Source organism: Microtus oregoni, unplaced genomic scaffold, assembly GCF_018167655.1.
Source record: "Microtus oregoni isolate MIOR12 unplaced genomic scaffold, Mior012 000036F_ref0000092, whole genome shotgun sequence".
Lineage (NCBI taxonomy): Eukaryota > Metazoa > Chordata > Mammalia > Rodentia > Cricetidae > Microtus > Microtus oregoni.
Genome location: NW_024543095.1, coordinates 14011397 through 14031541, shown reverse-complemented (window position 1 = coordinate 14031541; position 20145 = coordinate 14011397). Strand labels below are relative to the sequence as shown.

Here is a 20145-nt window from a genome sequence, read left to right as displayed (position 1 = left end):
CTGCATACCAGATACTTATATTACGATTCAAAACAGTAGCAAAACTGCAATTATGAAGTTGCAATTAAACTTTCAAATGCTGTGACCCTTTAATACAGTTCCTCATGCTGTGGTGATCCCCAATCATGAAATTATCTCATTGTTACTTCATATCTGTATCTGAATCTGACATTTAGGATATCTGATATGCGACCCCTGTGAAGGAGCCACCAGGTCCTCCCCAGCATGGGTCACCATCCACGTTGAGAACCACTACTCTAGAGAAACGTATTCTTATAAAGTATATCACACAACAGCTCACTCCTAAAGATTTAGCCGATAATCTTCACAGAAAATACAGAGTCAGAGTGACAGCTCAGCAGGTAAAATGCCTCGCAAGTCTCATGGCCGGAGTTTAGCCCCTGGCCCCACAGAGCAACTCCTGAAGCTGTCTTCTAACCTCCAATCTGATCTCCACATATGCAACAAGGCATGTGTGTATTCACTCTCCCATACACACAAATCCTAACACATACAATAATAAACTTATAAAGAAAAAGACTACAGTATAAACGGTCTATTAATTTTTACTATGTACATATAAATACACTTATCAACAAGTCAAGCTTATCAACTTAAAAACTCAAGCATTTTACTAAAAGACCTCATTCACTCAAAATTATTTTTTTCTTTTGGTTTTTCAAGACAGGGTCTCTCTGTGTAGTCCTGGCTGTCCTAGAACTCGCTGTTGATCAGACTGGTCTTGAACACAGAGATCTGCCTGCCTCTAACTCCCAAGTGCTAGGAGGAAAGGCATGCACCACAGCACCCAGCTCAAAACTATTTGAAACAAATCTTACATTGTTATTGATACTGTTACAAATATAAGTGGTTGCTGGTGGAGGCTGTTTTGGTTGCCCAGACCAGAAATAATCATACAGAAACTATATTAATTACAACACTGCTTGGCCAATAGCTTAGGCTTTTTATGAACTAACTTTTACACCTTACTTAAGTTAACCAAATTTTATTATTTTATGTATCATCATGAGGCTCATGGTTTACCAGTATGATTCCAGCAACTGTCTATCTCCTTTGGTAACAACATGGCGTCTCTCTGACTGGCATTCTTTTCTCCTTTATCTGTTTGGAATTGCCGCCTTTTTCTATTCTGTCCTGTCATAAGCCCAAACAGCTTCTTTATTCATTAACCAATAAAAGCAACACATATACAGAAGGACTTTCCACACCAAGTGGTGTCTATTTTGTTAGACTTACAATTTAACGTCATACACCATCAATTTTGGGGCCTCCTTTTTTGAGGTTCAAAACAATTTTTAGATACATGAAACAGATTTTGAAACCTGTTTCCCAGCCTACAACAGATTTAAAATTGGAAATTCAAAAAAAGGGAAGGGGGCTAGTGAGATGGTTCAGTGGGTAAATTTGATCACCCAAGTTTAATCGCAGGTACTCACCTGATGGAAGAAAGCAAATTCCTGCAAATTGTACATATACACGCGTGTACATGCATACACACAATAAATACATGAATGCATATAAAAATTTTAATTCTAAAAAGGAAAAGAAAATCAGAAATACTGATCCAATAGTAATACAAAACACATGTCTAGAGTCAAATATACCATGTCCGTATTTAAAAGAGAACACAACTTGTTGGAGAAATAGCTGGCTTCCGGAGTAGAGCAGGATGTATAAAAGATACACTGGAAGCTGATTCGGTACTCTCTATGTTACTGTGATAAACACAATGACCAGAGCACCTCACAGAAGAAAGAGTGTAGTTCAGAGGGAGCCAGAGGTGTGTGCTAGGGGTGGCGACGAATAGTAGCAGAAGCAGGAAGCAGAAAGCTCACATCTCCAAATGCAAACACGAAGAAGAGAGCAGGAAATGTCATGAGGCTTTTAGCTTGCAAAGCCCAACTCCAGGGATATACTTTCCCTAAATCTTCCCAAACAGTGCTACCAACTGGAAACAAATATTCAAATATTTGACCCTCTCAGGGATATTCACATTCAAACCACTACAGGAACATTTGAAAGCAAGGGAGCCTACTAGTCAGAATGAAGAAGACAGTTTGAGGTGAGAGAGAGAGAGAGAGAGAGAGAGAGGAAATGTGGTAGATTAAAATACAACGAATACATAAAAATCCATGAGCTTCATTTTAAAGGATATACAGAAAACAAAGAAACATGTTACATAGCACCAAAAGATTTATCATCAATGCCTGTGTTAAACTCTATAAAAGAAAAAACCACTTCTTTAACCAACTATTGAGGGAAATATATACACTAAAGATACCTAGCAATAAAATGCAATGTATGGATCTTAAATATAAGTCACGTGAAATGGCATTCAAGAGATCACAGTCAGAAGTGGTGGTGCAGGCCTATCGTCATCTAGGCATCCGGCAAGCAGAGGAGTTCCTGGAGTCTGAGGCTAGCCCGGGCTACATGGCTTGTACCATACCAACCAGGAAAGGAACCTGTCTCAAAAACACAATACAAATTCAAAATACAAACTGACAGGCAATCACAGATACCTTCCTGTATATATCTAATATCAAGAAGTCCCACTGAATTTTAAGTCTGACGACAGTATTTTTGAAAAAATATACACTCAAATAAAAAGAACAGAGCAGAACACTGGCATTAAGTGACAAACAGCAAGACCATGTGCAATAATTTAACCATCTTAATATATGTATTGTATGACAAATACAAACAGCTCCTGAAGGAACCACTGTACTCATAGCCACCCAGGTCATCAAGAGTAAGTCAAATTACGTTTGATGCATACAACTTAAGGTGACAAAATGTACAAACAATGAAATGTGATACACTGAACTTTCTATTTATATCATCTGTTAAGAAAGGACAGCACAATAATTTTAAGGGGGGAAAATGGCTGATTCTTCTGCTTACATGTTTTTTCTTTACTCATTCTCCCTCACATATTAGCTAACCACAGCTAGCTCAAAGATAAGTATTCACTGTTTAAATATAGAATTGAGATAGTAAGAACTAGACATCCGGAATGCCTTCCCACTGACAGCAAATACTTTCAAACTAATTTATATTCGTGATCTAAAGCATCATGCAGTTATTAAAACACTCATCAAAAATGACTACTCAATATGGTATGATTTGATTTTCACCTAAATCTTATTTACGTTATATACACATACATGCAGGTTGTGCGGACTGAACTATGCCCCCCAAATGCTATGCTGAAGTTCTACTCTACAGCACCTCAAAGTGTGACTGTATCTGGAGAGAAGTTTCTTAACTTCTTAATTAGTTAAGTTTATAAAGATGGGACCTTATCCAACATATTGAATGTCCTTAAAAGAAACAGTAATTTATAGGCACATATAGAGATACCAGGGATATACAAACATAATGAAAAGACCAATTGCACTAGCTGTCTGATACAGAGAGGGAGGCCACAAATAAAAAGCAAATGCCTTGATCTTGGTTGGACCTCTAACTTCTAGGACACTGAAAAAAACTAAATTCTGTTAAGCCATCCAGTGTGCAAAAGTTTATTACGGTAGCTCTAGCAGACTAAAATGCATATAAGCAGAACTGGGATAACAGAAAACGAAATGGTATTAGTTGGTAAGAAAGCTAGCTTTCAGTAAAGTTGGTAAATTTTTTATTAAAAAAAGAAAACATATTCCGCAGCTAGGGGAGATGGCTTAGTCAGTAAAGTGCCTGCCACACAGGGATCTGAGTTCAGATCCCTAGCACTTGTGTAAGAGTTAGACATTGATGGTGCACATCTGCAAAACCCACGCTGGCCACGGGGTGGGGAAAAAAGCAGAAAGATCCCTGGAGCTCACTGGCCAACCTACAGGAATCAATAAGCTACCAAATCAAAGAGTCTAAGTTCAGTGAGAGACTCTACCGCAACGAGTAAGGCAAGGGAGATGGCTAGATGAATAAAGATGCTTGTAACCAAGCCTGAAAACCTGAGTTCAATTCCTGAAACCCATAGAGTGAGAAGACAGAATAACTTCCCTAAGCCGTCCTCTGACCTCCACATGTGTGCCATGGTGGGTGGAGGTAGGTAAGTAGATAAATATGGAAAGGTCAAAGTAAGGTGGAATAGAGGAAGACACCCAATGTTGGTGTCTAGCTGCCACGTGCATGTAACACACACACACACACACATTGTTGATAAGGGAGGTCCTGAGGTCTCCAAAATAATATTCTCAACTGCCACTTCTGTTGGTTTCCCCCTCGAACAGGATGGCGAAGCCCTATGGTTGACAATACCACACACAGAGCTTAGCAGCAGGACAGGAGAATAAGCTGCCTGGGCTGGAAGCTCCCTCAATGTGGGCTAGCCTTCACAGTGCTAAAAGTATAACGCAAGATACTGTAGCATGCATTTTAATTGATTTTAATAATAAAAATCAGAGTCACCTATGGAAGGGGGGGTTAAAGCTGAAGGATCAGAGAAGCAGTGCGGCCAGCCACTGGAGTTCTTACCTCTACAGACTCAGACCTGTCCTCAGACTGCCATGAGCTCGTGTCTCCTCCTGCTTTATAATCCATATCACGCCTGTCTCCATCTCCCTAGTGCTGGGATTAAAGGCATGTGATCCCAAGTGATAGGATCACCTTTGTGTGAGTTCTGCTTCTCTTTTAGACTGGATCAATTTCATATAGCCCAGGGTGGCCTTGAACTAACAGAGATCCGTTTGCCCTCCGTCCTGAAATTAAGGGTATGTGCCACCACTGCTAATGCTTAGCTCTGCACTCTGATCTTCAGGCAAGCTTTATTTGTTAAAACATAAATAAAATATCACTACATTTCCCTTTTTTGTCTTAAAAAAAAGAAAGCAATAACTAATGTAAGAAAAACTATATGCAATAAGTACAATAGATATATGCAATATATACAGGAAATAAGTTCATCAACAATGTCTAGACCATTTGCATTTGACAAATTCAGAGAAAATTCTCCATTATCTATCCTGTCTTGGTGAATTCAAAGTGTTGTACCTCATTCACTTTATTCTAACTTGTATTACCAACTCAAAATTATCTTTTTATGTCTCTCAACTTTATAAACTTTACATTTCTTTAGTAAATTTCTTTTCTGAGTCTGGTAAGTAAGGAAAACTACAAATATCTCATCTTCAACTCCCTCAGAGACCCAAGAAGGAAATAATACAAACCGAGTAAGCAGAAAATGCAAGCGACTTTCAAAAAATTGTGAGAAATGACAGAGACAGCTGGCTGCCTGGACAGTCACCCGAGGTTCCTCTGCAATGTCGGGACATCCATCTTCAGCCTAAAGGTCTAGAATATTCAACAAACTTTTCTATACAGCAGGATTTTTGAAGAACTGTTCCCACCTTATCTTGACAAGGTTTGGCAATCAATCTCTTTTATGTCCTGCTTGTCCAATTAGGATAAAATACTGTAAGAAGCAGAGGCAAAGGGCACTTTCTTGCCCAGTGGCTTACTTTTGCCACAAAGAAAGTAAACTTCATGTGGAATTTCTTTGATGCTTCTCTGAAGCAGACAGGTGTTGCCAGGAGCAGACATGTCTCATTGTCATAAAAAGAACCTATGTTATTAAGACATCTTAAATGCCATATTCTGTATATCCCTGAAGTGTCTGAAGATGATCCGTCTATCTAAAATATATGTCTGACCTTGTGAACATACCTAATATGACTACAAGTTTGATTGTAATAGGTGACTATTAACCTGTATTTCTTTATTATCCTAAACAGTTGGTAATAATAACTCAAGAACTAGAAATTTGCATTACATTGTTAATTGAACTGTATGGGTACAATACCTTGAACAAGATTAGAAATGTATGTACAGTATGTTTTAACAAAATTAATCTCAAATTTGTATCAATATACAAAATTTGTAAAGAATATACAAAAATCCAATCCAATGTAAAATATTTAAAACTAGTAGTTGCCTTTTAAAAGTAGATTCAATAATCTACCTTTTTACCTTATTATATCTATATCCTCCCTGGGGGAGCATTATCACCAACAGACTTATTTATCTGTGGGCCTTATGTGCCTTAGTACCCCTGGCCAGGCTGGATGGGCCCACTGATGAACAATGTCAAGTCTATTATGGGGGTAATTAACTGCTTTTTTTTTTTACTGGATTTGATAATGCCTCACACGAGGAAATTCATGTATATTTGGTCTCATGGCCCTAGGAGAAGCCACTGATACTGTTGGCCTAAACAACCATGCCCATCCAATTGCCTCCTAAATAACTATTATGCCCACAGATCAGTGCGGTGGTCAGCAGACTGAGAATAATGACTGCTGAATACTCAGCTATGAATGAGACATCTGTATCACCTTCTCTAAGGCACGAGGAACACTGCAGGAGAAGGTGCAGGAAGAATGTCAACAACGAAAGAAGCGAGCAGTGATGTGGAATGCTGTTTCCGCTCTTCAACTCACAGCAGCTGTGAAGGCCTGCACCAACACCCTACCACAGAGAGCATGAGAAAGCACACCCTCCACTGAGGATTCACATGCGGTTCATGGTTGATGGGGAAGTGACACTTTCTTCAGTGGGAGCTACTGGTAAGATATCTATGCTCCTGTAAACTCCACTGAAATCCAACAGGTACGCCTCTCCCATAAGGGGAATAAAAAAGGATATGAAAACAGAAGGAAGGAAAACAGATTATAAAAAGTGGAATGAGTGGAGAAGAACCATGAATATAATCAAAACATATTAAGTACATATGTGTAAATGTCATAATGAAACCATTATTATGTATAAATAACATAGGCTAGTGAAGAAAACATTTAAAAACACCCAGGTGGTATAGGAGGTCCTACTGTTTATGTGTTGCCTTCATTGGTTAATAAATAAAGAAACTGCCTTGGCCTTTTGATAGGGCAGAACTTAGGTAGGCAGGGAAAACAGAACTGAATGCTGGGAGGAAGAAGGGCAGAGTCAGAGATGCCATGGATCCTCTGCGTGAGACGGACGTTGGTAAGAATCTTGCCAGTAAGCCACTGCCACGTGGCAATATACACAGATTAATAGAAATGGGTTAAATTAAGATGTAAGAGTTAGCCAATAAGAAACTAGAGCTAATGGGCCAAGCAGTGTTTTAATTAATACAGTTTCTGGTTATTTTGGGGCTAAGGTAGCCAGGAGGCTAAGAACAAGTGGGCCCTCTCTTTACAACACCCAGGAGTGGTGACGCATGCCTGTAATTCCAGTACCTGGGAGGAACATGAATTCAAGACCAGCTGAGTACATGAATTCCCATCTCAAAACAAACTGTCAGTCCTAAAGTCCCAAAAAAGCAGCGTAAAAAAGGTACCAGAAGAAGACAGGCAAGAGTGGCCCAGCAGAGGGTATCAAAGTCCTGTGCAGGTGTCAAAATCAAAGTGAATGAAAAAGGCACCTGCCCTCTCATGCTAGAACTCAAATGAAATGAAGATGCCAGTCTATACAAAGGAGTTAAACCAGAACTGGTGAGGGGTTAAGAGAGGAGACTGCTTAAGCAAACTGAAAACCAAATCCCTCACAATTTGGAGAATTAGCTAGAAATATGTTAAGAAAATTAAAATGAGCCCTATGCATTAAAAAAAAAAACACAGATGTAATTTCATCTGTAGCTCCACATACACACTCCAGTTTTGACTACTCACTCTTCAATAATGATAGCCATGTGTACAGCTAGTACATAGTGATGGCTTCTAAATACTATTCTCCACAAAGAAAATGAAGTTTCCTTGTAAAGATGGCCAATTCCGGGGCTGGAGCAGGAAGAGTACAAGGTGAGCCTGGATCATGTTATTGTAAGAAAGCAAGAAAATATCAGAGAAAACTGAATCCAGCTTGCATGAGTACCCACTGGCCAAACTGGCCACTGTGAACCTCAAAATGAACAGCAATGGCTGGGCCTCGGAGGTGGTGCACACCTTTAATCCCAGCAGAGGGAGAGGCAGGAGGATCTCTGAGTTCAAGGCCAGCCTAGGTTACAAGAGCTAGTTCCAGGACAGACTCCAGAGCTACAAAGAAATCCTGTTTCAAAAAACCAAAACAAACAAAGAACAGCAATGGATTATAACCCCTTCAATTTAAAAAAAAGGGGGGGGGGCAGTCTAGTCCACACGGATAGAAACAAACCAATACCATGAAGGGCTGAGAAGAACTTTTATACCTTCAAGGCTCGCTTACAAAATACTTCCTACAAACTAAAGAGAAAAGTAATTTTATAGTGAAAGACCTTAATCAAATAACCAATAATAGGAGATGTCCCCTGTTAAGAAGCAATGACAGAAACACAGGTTCATTTTGTGGTATTTCTTCCCAAAATATGTAACTTGAATCTAATGGGGAGATATCAAGGTTAGGACAGTCTACAAATAACATTCTGAAGTGTGAAGTTAATGACTCATGAAAAGATTAGGGCATTTGAAGGAAGCTAACGAGACACTGCAGCTACAATTCCACACTGGATTACCAATTCTCCACTATTGATGGTTATACTATGGCTAAAGCAAGTAATAGCCTTGCTTACAGGAAAACAACATATGTCAGGAGGGCAGTGGGCATCAGCTCAGAAACTTGGTTCTCAACTGCCCAAAGTACAGTGAAGACAGCAGGCCCATCACCGCCTCCTGGCTAGGTAAACCTGCACACAACTGTCTACAGAGTCCAAGACACACAATAAAGGAGAGGAGACAAGCTGCAATAAGGGAAGTACCAAGAGTACTTTGCCTGATGCATCACTTACTGAACGTGTAAACTATCTGAAATGCATAAAGTGGCAAATCAATTCTTCCACTAAAACAAACAAAAAGACCAAGACTGTTAAGTGAAATGTCCTGGTTTTTAGAAATACACATTTATTTTATGTTTATGGGTATTTTATGTCTGTGTATCACATGCATGCCATGTCTGGTGCCTGCAGTGGTCAGAGACCCTGGAACTGGAGTTACAGACTACTGTGAACTGCCATATATGAGCACTGGGAATCAAACCCAGGTTCTCTGCAAGAGTAGCTAGTGTTCTTAATGGCTGAGCAGTTTCTCCAACTCCCAACTTCTCAATTTCTGAAATACCCAAAGTGCTGAGCAAAACACAAAGTGTTCATCTGCTAAGTCTGAACCACAGCAGCCTCTAGCCCAGAGGCATACTTCTCAAAGTGAGGCCTCGGGACACAGAGAAGCCACAGGACATACACATGTAGCCTTCTCACAGCCACAGTTGGATCTCAAGGGTTTGCCCTGGAATTTTCCGAGACAGTGAGTTCCATATTTTTTAAATGCTATATATTGTAGAATATAGCGCAAAGTTCACACAATTTTTAAAAACTCTGATTTAGAAAATGCCAAGGTAGCTGGGCAGTGGTGGCACATGCCTTTAACCCAGCACTCGGGAAGTAGAGGCAAGTGGATCTCTGTGAGTCTGAGGCCAGCCTGGTCTACAGAGTTAGTTCCAGGACAGCCAAAGAAACGCAGAGAAACCCTGTCTCGAAAAGCCACAAAGAAAAAATAAAATGTCAAGGTCACAGAAAAGCTACAAGAATAGAAGCAACAAAAAAAACAAACAAAACCGCACACGGCTATTACCAAATTCACTCGCTGTTAACACTGTCTGTTTATTCATTTGCTATTTACATATGTGTATATATTTACCCATAAAACATAGACATTTTTAATGAACCATTTAAAAGTTATACACAGTAGGTGTGGTAGTGCATACCTGCTCCCAGCACTTGGAAGCTGAGACAGGACTACGGCATGTGGGCATACAATACAGTGAGTTCCAGCTCAGGCTGAGATACATCATGAGACCCTGCCACAAACAAAAGTAAGTTACAGACACCGTGGTCCTTTCTCCCTATCAACTACACTGTGTATTTCTTAAGAATAAAACCATCTCCATGCATAATTTTAGGATATTTATCAATGTTAGTAAGTTAAACACTGATACAACATTTTTATCTCTTCTACCACATAAACTCTAACGTTATCAAGTGAATATTCTTTATTGTATTTTTCTCTCTAAAACATAGTCCAATGTTTCTTTGTTCTCCTTTAATCTGGACTATTTCAAAAGACTATCTTTATAAAGAGTGTGGGGTGTGTGTGTGTGTGTGTGTGTGTACTGTGAAAGATTAGATTAAGGCTATTCATTCATGGTGGAGGCAAAAAAAAAAAAAAACGCCATTAAGGCACACAATGTCCACTGGCAGTATTTGTTTTGATTATGCACATGTGATCTGGCTTTGTTAATGTGCAGTTACTATTTCTAATAAGCACACAATAAGGAGAAATTTAAAGCCATGCAGACTTCTTGTTTTCATCAAATTCCCCTCTAGGTTTGCCAGTTATTGATTCCCATCTGAACCAATTCTTGTTATGGTCTCAAAACAATCATATCATAGGAATAAACATAAATTTAAATTAGACAGGTTTCGCGGGGCGGTGGTGGCGCACGCCTTTAATCCCAGCACTCGGGAGGCAGAGGCAGGCGGATCTCTGTGAGTTCGAGACCAGCCTGATCTACAAGAGCTAGTTCCAGGACAGGCTCCAAAAAAACCACAGAGAAACCCTGTCTCGAAAACCCAAAAAATAAATAAATAATAATAAATTAGACAGGTTTCAACTTTTGAGTATAGGCCCATATTTTTTAGGTGTTAAGTACAAAGTTACCACTTTAGGAACACTATACTCAATGGTTTAAATATACAAGACTAAGGCATCCAGGAACAGACTCCAGGATAAAGAAAAATCAACCTGAGTTCAACATCAGGAGTGGATAGAGTCTATTTAGAATCATTTAATTACTAAGTCAAGACAGAAAATTCCACTTAAAAAGCTAAAATAAGAACCGAAGAAAGGCTCAAAGGTTGAAAGCATATACTACTCTTGCAGAGGCCCTTAGTTCGGCTCACAAGTGCCTGCATCTCCAGCTCCAGGAGATCTGATGCTGTCTTCTGGACTCTCAGGCCCCTGCACTCACATACATATATTGCCAACTCCACCTGACACAGACACATAACTGAAAATTTAATACACATTTTTTAAAAGCTAAGATAGATGGTAAATCTAAAGCCTCTTACAAATCAAAGAATCACTTGACAAAGTAAATATATCCTATCAATTTATAAAGCTATAAGGTACCAGGTTTGTCTCCCTTCTCTACACTCAGATCCTTAAGTTTTCCAAGTTACACTATTCCTTGTAACTTCTAACAGCTCACCCACTTTCATATATGTCAGCATTCCTATCTCCTCTCTCAGATAGAGGTTAGCCACAAAAATGTCTACCTCTTGAAAGCACGACCCACAGAAACTTTATACTGCAGTCTAAGTCAAACACACACAATTAAAATTTAAAGTTTTGGGCATTATCATGTGGAACACTGGCATTTTATAATCTTTCTTCCTGCCTTTGTCTTTTTTAAATGTTGGTCTTGACTTAATAAACTGATTTCAGAATCAATTAATAGGTTATGCAAATGATTTGCAAATTCAAAGCATTACCCCAGAACTTGGGCCATAATTTTTTATTAGATTTAATCAAACTTAATAAAATCCAAGTATGGTATGAATCCAAGAAGTGTATGAATTATGGTAGTAGAAAAGGAAACTAAGAAATAGGAAAAGGTAACAAGCAACAGGCATTGTAACACACGCCTTTAATCCCAGCACTTGGGAGGCAGAGGCAGGCAGATCTGCATTCGAGGAGATCCTGGTCTACAGAGCAAGCTCCAGGACAGCCAGGGATACACAGGGGAAATCCTATCTTGAAAAGCCAAGTAAAATAGAATAAAATGGTAGTTTTATTGAGTTAAACACTTGACATTCAAACTTTGCCTTTGGTTGTTGAGTGCTTAGATAAGGAGAACACTATATTTGCATTTTACATTGAATAGCAATCAAGCCTCTGCCATGGTTTTTGAAATCATAGACAAGGATGCTAAGTCACTGGCCATTTTACAAATGCTACGCTCAAGTTATAGATTATATAAATGTATGTGAATTTTTACATGAAGTATTTTATCATCCAGTCTTGAAGTCACAGGACATTGTTTGATTCCTTGCCACTTTTCCCCTGCCATATTAAAAATGTTTAAGACTGCCGGGCGGTGGTGGCGCACGCCTTTAATCCCAGCACTCGGGAGGCAGAGGCAGGCGGATCTCTGTGAGTTCGAGACCAGCCTGGTCTACAAGAGCTAGTTCCAGGACAGGCTCCAAAACCACAGAGAAACCCTGTCTCGAAAAAACCAAAAAAAAAAAAAAAATGTTTAAGACTTGCAGTTCCTTTCCATATTATCTTTTCCGGGTTTCATATAGCCCAGGCTAGTCTCAACTCAAACTTGCTATAACTGAGGCTCGCCATAAATTCCTGATGTACCTGCTTCCACCTCCTAGACGCTGGGATTATAGGTGTATGCCATTCTATTCAGCCTCTTTGTTTTCATCAGTTACTTCTTCATAGTAACGGAGGATTGGGCCTAGTATCAAGCAAAGTAGAGTGCTTTAACAGAATGATTCTACAAAAACCGATTAAGAGACTTCAACAGTCAAATCATTTTTGAAAAGGTGATTTAGAAGAGAAAGATTCCAGATTTATTTTATATTGATACATCTCTGAGATCTGAGGAGCCACTAATGGGGCAGGCATGGTGACAAATGCCCATAAAGCCCACACTAGGAAGGCTGAGGAGAGAACCTCAGTTCAGGGACCTGCAGTTCTAGGTTACACAGCAAGACACTAACAGAATAGTGAAAGAATACTGAACACTATCACATAAAGTGAGTTCAGAGTTTTTTTGGTTTGTTTTGTTGTGGTTGTTTTGGTTTTCTTTCTTAAATGGTTATGTGCCCACAGGAGAATATGAGAATGAAACAGATGATTTTCAGTATTAAAATTCTGGACATAGGAGAAGACCTACAAATACATTGGCCTATTAACATCAGTTGCATACAGACAGAATATATGAAATACAATCTATCGTTCTATTTTTGTCACTGTTTTACTGTTTAACATGGACACAAAGTCTTTGAGTTAATCCTTTCTCAAAAGAAAAAAAGAGTACACATTCATATAGTCTTAAAAAAAGAAACTTTTAGCCGGGCGATGGTGGCGCACGCCTTTAATCCCAGCACTCGGGAGGCAGAGGCAGGCGGATCTCTGTGAGTTCGAGACCAGCCTGGTCTACAGAGCGAGTTCCAGGACAGGCTCCAAAGCCACAGAGAAACCCTGTCTCGAAAAACCAAAAAAAAAAAAAAGAAAAAGAAAAAAACCAAAAAAAAAAAAAGAAAAGAAACTTTACATAAAAGCTGTTCTTAAGATCCCATATAAAATTCAAGAAAAGGTTCTTTGTAAACTACAAAGCACCATGTAAACTTAAGGTGTTATGCTAATCTAAGGCAACCAGAACTACAGAACAAAAGGTAACACACAGACAGAAATCCACAGCATGCGTGCAGTTTTCCACACTAACACAGTAACTGCTGGGCTATTTCCTTGAACTTTTAAAAGGTCTTATGATCTATCTATTTAAATATCAAAATGCTTTCAAATTTCCTATGAACAAATAGTGACGTTTTACATAATACAGAAATGAGCTCTCACATACAAAACAGGTTTTCTGTAACTAATTTAGATTTAAACATAAGACAGATAACAACCTAGTCATATAAATCCCTGGAATTTGGACTGCCAAACACATTCTTTCATGATTTTAAAAAGCCAGACTTAACAGATATCTAGCAATCTCCAGATGTTCGCTCTCAGAAATCACTCGTTTTGATACACAGCACAGCATTTTAAATAGTGCTTTGCTCCTTTGCTTCCATTTCTGGTATTCTACTTACGCTTAGTAGAAAACATCTCTAGATGCCTACTTAAAATCGGCAGAAAGCTCCTGAAGGGCAAAAACATGTCTTTTTTGTGTCCTTTCTTTAAGGATAAAAAGTATATGCCAGGCAGTGATGGTGCATGCCTTTAATCTCATCATTTGGAAGGCAGAGACAAGGAGGATCTCTGTGAGTTTGAGGCCAGCCTGGTCTACAGAGCAAGTTCCAGGACAGGCTCCAAAGCTACAAAGAAATCCTGTCTTCAAAAACCAAAAAAAGAAAAAAAAAAAAAGCATAGAGCTGGTCCACCTATGGCATTCATCCACACATTCGGCAATGTTCTAGCTAACTCATGCTGTAGATATTGTAACGGATCGTATAAATCTTTCGCCTTTTACATTTAAGAGTTAGTATTCACATCATGTTATATATAACTATGTTCTTTTTGCATGTGTTAGAGTATGCGGCGTATGCATGTGTACAAGTGTGTGTAGGTGCATATGGTTGCCTGATACTGTCTGGCATCAGGAATCTTTTTGTTTTTTAGATAGTGTTTCTCTGTGTTGCCCTGGCTGCTCTGGAACTCACACTGTAGACCAGGCTGGCCTTGAAACTGCCTCTGCCTCCAGAGTGCTGGGACTAAAGTGTGTGCCACCAGCACCCAGCTGCATCAGGAATCTTCCTTATTCATGGGTCTCTCCACTAAAACCAGAAGTCAATGGTTTGGATGGTGGAATTATAAATTCACTGAGCCACCCATCCAGCATTCAGATGGGTGCTGAGAATCTAAACTCACGTCCAGCAAGCACTTTTTCTACTGAACCGCTTCCCCGGTCACCAATTAAGGCTATCTTTGCTCTTCAAGACAACCAATAAGAAATTAAAAGTTATTTAGGAAAAAAATCTCAAATGATTAAATGAAAAAAATGGCTTAATGAATATTGAAAGGATGTTAGAAGCTAGCTTAATATTTGAAAATCTGCCAGGCATTGTGGCATGCGCCAGTAATCGTAGCTACTGGAGAAGCTGGGGCAGAAAGGTGGCGTGAGCCCAAGAGTTCAAGGCCAGCCAAGACAACATAGCATGCCTTGCTGCACTAATAAATTAAAAAGTTAACAAAGAGCTTGCTGTAGTGAAGCACCCCCGACAGACCCAGACTCTGAAGGAAGAGACAAGGGTCAACCACTCAAGGCCAGTCTCAGCTACGGAGTAAATTCAAGGCCAATCAGCACTGTGTAAGAACCTGCTCAAAAATACAAAAATGAAATCCTGTACTGTTCTTTTAAGAAAGCAAGATTTGAGCTGAGGATGTAGTTCAATCAGTAGAGTGCTTGCCTACCATTTATAAATCCGTGGGCACCCTTATTACTCCATAAACCAAGGAGCACCCTATAAACTAAATGTAGTGACACATGTTCAGTAGGCAGGCACAGGAGGATCAATGCCACAGTGACTTTGAGGCCAGCCTGAGATACATGAGAAAACGCAATTCTCACATAACCATCTTGTATTACAATTTGAATTTTATATGGCAAGCTGGCATGGTTAAGTTTATACTTTCTTTAAAATGCAAACATTCACCTTTAGGCGAATCCCAAGATAAACATATTAAAATTAAATTAAAACTTTTATTATGAAAAACTAATATCCCAGGGTGTGTAATCTAGCTGATGCTGACATCAGAACAACCATCAGTTCAAGCCAGCCTGGGCCAAGTAAGTAAAGACCCAAAAAAACAAAACAAAAACTGACTTAAAAACTTAAATAGAGCCAGGCAGCAGTGGCGCACGCCTTTAATCCCAGCCTTCGGGAGGCAGAGGCAGGCCTCTGTGAGTTCGAGACCAGCCTGGTCTACAAGAGTTCTAGGAGGGGGCTGGAGAGATGGCTCAGTGGTTAAGAGCATTGCCTGCTCTTCCAAAGGTCCTGAGTTCAATTCCCAGCAACCACATGGTGGCTCACAACCATCTGTAATGAGGTCTGGTGCCCTCTTCTGGCCTGCAGACATATACACAGACAGAACATTGTATACATAATAAATAAATAAATATTTTTTTAAAAAAAAAGAGTTCTAGGATAGTTCTAGGATAGGCTCCAAAGCTACAGAGAAACCCTGTCTTGAAAAACCACACACACACACACAAAGGCTCAGTTAAGATCACTGGCTGTTCCTCCAGAGGTCCTGAGTTCAATTCCCAGCAACTACATGGTGGCTCACAACCATCTGTAGTGGGATCTGATGCCTTCTTCTGGTATAAAGTTGTACGTGCAGGATAAGAGCACTCATACACATAAATCTTAGAATTTAAAAACTTATATAAGAAAAACCTGATAAAAGCCTAAGAATGAAATGTATCCAATCCCTGCCTCATGAAAATCAGTAAGAAAAGTGGGATTTACTGACAGTTTCCCATTTTTGCAAACACACCTGAGATTTAAGATACATACTGTGAGACATTGTATGTATACCCATATGTGGAGGCAACACACCAAAATAACATGGGCTAACTTTAAAAACAAAAAACAAAAACTGTTTCCCAAGTGCTGCCTTTCCCAGTGATCCTAATGTATGTACTGAAAGATATTGTACCCAGGAGACATCCCAAGCACCTGCCAGCCAAACTACCTGAAATTCATTAGCTGCAGAGTAAACAGATCCTCCAGTTGCTTTTACATAAAACTAGGGTAATACAAGAAATGCATAACTTGAGCGTGGCATCAAAATGGCCAGTCATCTAATATTCCTCCCTCTGGTGCCCCAAAGCACCACACAGGTGTCTAGAAAAAGCGAGCACAGCAGTGTGTTCCTACCCAAACACTCCTTCCAAGGTACGGCTTCAACTTAAAATCTTTCCGATTTACAAGATGATTCGCAACCAAATTCCCTTCGATTCAGCTTTTAAAGAACCATTCTGCTGATAAAGCACTGAATTTTTATGCTTATAAAAATGGTCTTCTCACAATTTTCCAAGACCCCATCTAGACACAGGCATCCACTTCCTTGAGAAAAAAAAAATGCTTTCAGCGTCTGTTACCCCAGAAGAATTTCACATGTTTTGAATTCTTCAGTTGAAAAAGAAGTTTTTAAACATAACTGTTTTCTTTTATATTAATGGCTCTCTTGATGATAAAATAAAGATCAATGTAACTCTAAGCTCCAGGCTAATGAACTGCATGCGAGGAACAGAAACAAGAAATTTGGCAAGAGCTGAGCAGAGCTCTGCTTAAAGGGTACTAGTAAAATATACCAGCTCCCCTCCCCCACTCCCAACCCTTTAAGGTTTCAATTAAGATGGGGCCTAGTCTGATTCTTAAAAGGGGACAGAAAGAGAAAGCATAGCTCCTGCTAAGAAGTTTCTTCTTCCGGGGCAACTCTAGAATATAGACAAGAACTATTTCCTTCCTTCAGTTGACACAGGCATGTCTCTCCTGACACCCCACGTGGATAACACCAAATCTAAAGATAAGGAAAGTCTCGTCAATTGTACCACCCAAAAGATGGCATCAAATCAATCAGAGTAATTTTCTTTTAATCCAACACCGGGATCACAAAAGATGGCATGAAATGAATTTTTAAAGCCCAACACTGCATATCATTAATACACCATAAAAACAGTATTTGTTTTCCCTATTGTGACTCTCCTTTCTGCTGCCTCTCCTGGATTAGTTACGGGATGAAGATGTTTTAACAAAGCATATATTTTCAAAATTAACTTAAGTGCTCCAGCTGCTGAAAAGACTTTCAAAAAACGCAGGCTTCCAGGATTCCTCAGAAACAACAAGAAAGGCATAAATGGGTAAAGACCCCATTACATACAGAGATTATCACAGCCCCCCCCAAAGATACTCATTCGTTTTTACCAAGTGCATAATCGGCGCGTTAGTGGACATGCAGGCCAGTGTTCCAGCCAATATGAACCAGAGAATGAACCCAGGCACCAAACTAAAAAAGAACCAGTGAAAAGTTAATGCCCCTCTAAAAGGAGCCCAAGAATGAAATAACTTCACTATGTCAGGAATTGTAAGACATCAAAGGTTAGATAATGGACAACAGGTGTCTTTGGAGAGAAAGGAGCCACAATGAGTTGCTCCTATTTTCGGATTTCCATTCTCAAAGCAGTGTAATAACAATGATTTTTTTTTTCTCAAGAAAATCAAGACCAAAATTGTGACTCTCTTTAACAACTGCAAGAACCTGATGCTCTTCTACTTGCTTTTTATTCTACTTTTCTAATCCATTAATCCCAACCTTGTGTGGGCAGATTAAAATATGGCTTAGAGCCAGATGGTTTACTGATCCATGAACATTAACTAACGAGAGATTTATTATCAAGAAATGGAAAAGAAAAGTATCTGAATACAGGCTACCACCACATAAAATATTTAAAATAAAATCAAATCCAGCAGCGGGTATCACATAACTGCAGTATCTGCCAGAGCAGAATCGTTTCTCTCACCATAACACTTAAGAGTTCAATCTTTACAGTAACTGGATTCCAGTGGCCTCAAAGAATCGTAATTCCAGACACAGGTCCTGGCTACCCTAGAGATCTTCTGTTCCTCAGACCAGTCACAAAATTTACCACCTGCATTCTGGCTAAAGGAACACTAAGAAGACACTTCAGCCTACCGAATAATCTACTCTCTTTCTCTCCATTCCACAAAGACAGCATATTCCAAAAATGGAGAATCCTTTCTTTCCCGATCGAGGCCCCCTTTCTTATGGATTCATTGGGCAGGATTACTTCTCTCCAGCATGCAATGGAGAACACATACTTCTGCTTTCTCTCTTAAAGAGGGTACCCCAACACAGATGCACCTCTTCCTTTCCTGTATTGAGTAAATGAGGTGCTCTCTCTCCACCACTACAAAATGTTCAGAGAAGTGGAGGGAAGTTATCAGTTACTTAAGAAATCTCCAAATATAAAGACTGACGAGGGGTACCTCCAATTCAGAAGTGGGATTGGGGGGTCCCTACTCTCTGCGGAAAGGCTGCCCCAGCCCCAGTCCTCCTAGAACTCCGTAAGTGGAAAGACAGACCCTTGTATTTGATGAAGGGGTGCTCCGACTTTAATCGGGGTCGGAGGACGGTGTTAAGTGTGCCGGGAGGGACGTAGCAGTTGCTGGGGGTCGCCTAGGGGAAGAAGGGCCCCCGCACTGAAGGGGGCTCTGGGAAGAAAGGAGGGTCTGGAGGCGAGAGCTGCATGGGGGAGGGGCCGCCCGTCCCGGAGGCGGCGGCGGGGCTGCAGCCTCGCGGGGACCATGTGCGGGAAGCGGCGGCCACCCGGAGGGGCAGCCGGGGAGCAGGGCCCGCGGCGCGCACGCAGGAAGCCGGGGTCCCGGGTTACGCACGAGGGGCGCGAGCCCGCTGCCGGACTCACCGAGGCTGCCGGCGAAACCGTCCATCTTGCGGGGAACGCGCCGGGCTCGGGGCTCAGCGGGGCGGGCGCTTCATTCAGCACGCTGACCGAGTGGCGGCCGCGGAGCCTGACGCGCTCGTCCTCAGCGTCGCCAGACGCGGCTCCTGACTCCCGCCTCCGCCGTCCGCCCGTCAGTCCGTCAGTCCGTCAGCCCGGGGGATCGGTTGCTCGGTCAATCAGGTTCAGAGCCGCACAACCCGCCGCCTTCCCGGCCTCTCTCCTCTCTCTCTCCCAAGCCGCAGCAGTGAGCGCCGCGCCCCGCCCCCGCGCCCGCGCGCAGCCACGGCCCCGCCTCCGCGCACGCCGTCACGCTTCCGATCCCGCCCCCACGTGACGGATCGGGGCGGGGCTTCTCGCGACACGCCCCTTTCTTTGCCGGGCCTCTGCAGCGGGCGAGGTTCCTGGAGCTGAGAGGCTAGTGGCTTCTGTTTCGTTCTGGTCCGGGTTCGCGGCCCGGGTCCCTCCAACCCGAAGCTGGGGCCAAGTGAGTGGGGCTCCTGCTGCTCGGGAAATTCAAGTGCGTGGTGGGATTCTCTCCCCTCTGGAGACCCCGTCAATTCCAGATCTGGAGTTCTCTTGTAGGGAGGTAATCCCCCAAGGACGATAAAGAGACAAACAAGTGAGAGAAGGGATTCCCCCTTCCTGGAGTTCCCCTCTCCTTTAGTCAGGTGAGAAATAATAAAAATAGAGGCAAGACTTCTTGGCCAGCTTGGGTCCAGCAGTACCACAGCCACAGGTCCCAGGACACAGAACAAGTAAGCAATGTTAGTGTTGGGTGAAGAGTTCACTTACTCAGTGGTTCTCAACATTCCTAATGCTGTGACCCTTTAATACAGTTCCCCGTGTTGTGGTGACCCCAACCATAAAATTATTTTCGCTGCTACTTCA

At 41.1% G+C, this 20145-nt stretch overlaps 1 protein-coding gene across 6 annotated transcripts in view; it reads right to left on the bottom strand.

Annotated features, from left to right (window-relative positions):
- The window catches only part of Eml4 (EMAP like 4), a 125844-nt gene extending 106332 nt beyond the window's left edge, over positions 1 to 19512 (bottom strand). For all 6 annotated transcript variants that reach the window (XM_041630975.1, XM_041630976.1, XM_041630977.1 and 3 more), the window contains exon 1: positions 19219 to 19512. In XM_041630975.1, coding sequence (XP_041486909.1) covers positions 19219 to 19243 — 25 coding nt within the window. In that variant the 5' untranslated portion in view covers positions 19244 to 19512. The remainder of the gene's footprint in view (positions 1 to 19218) is intronic.
- Positions 19513 to 20145: the final 633 nt, after the last annotated feature.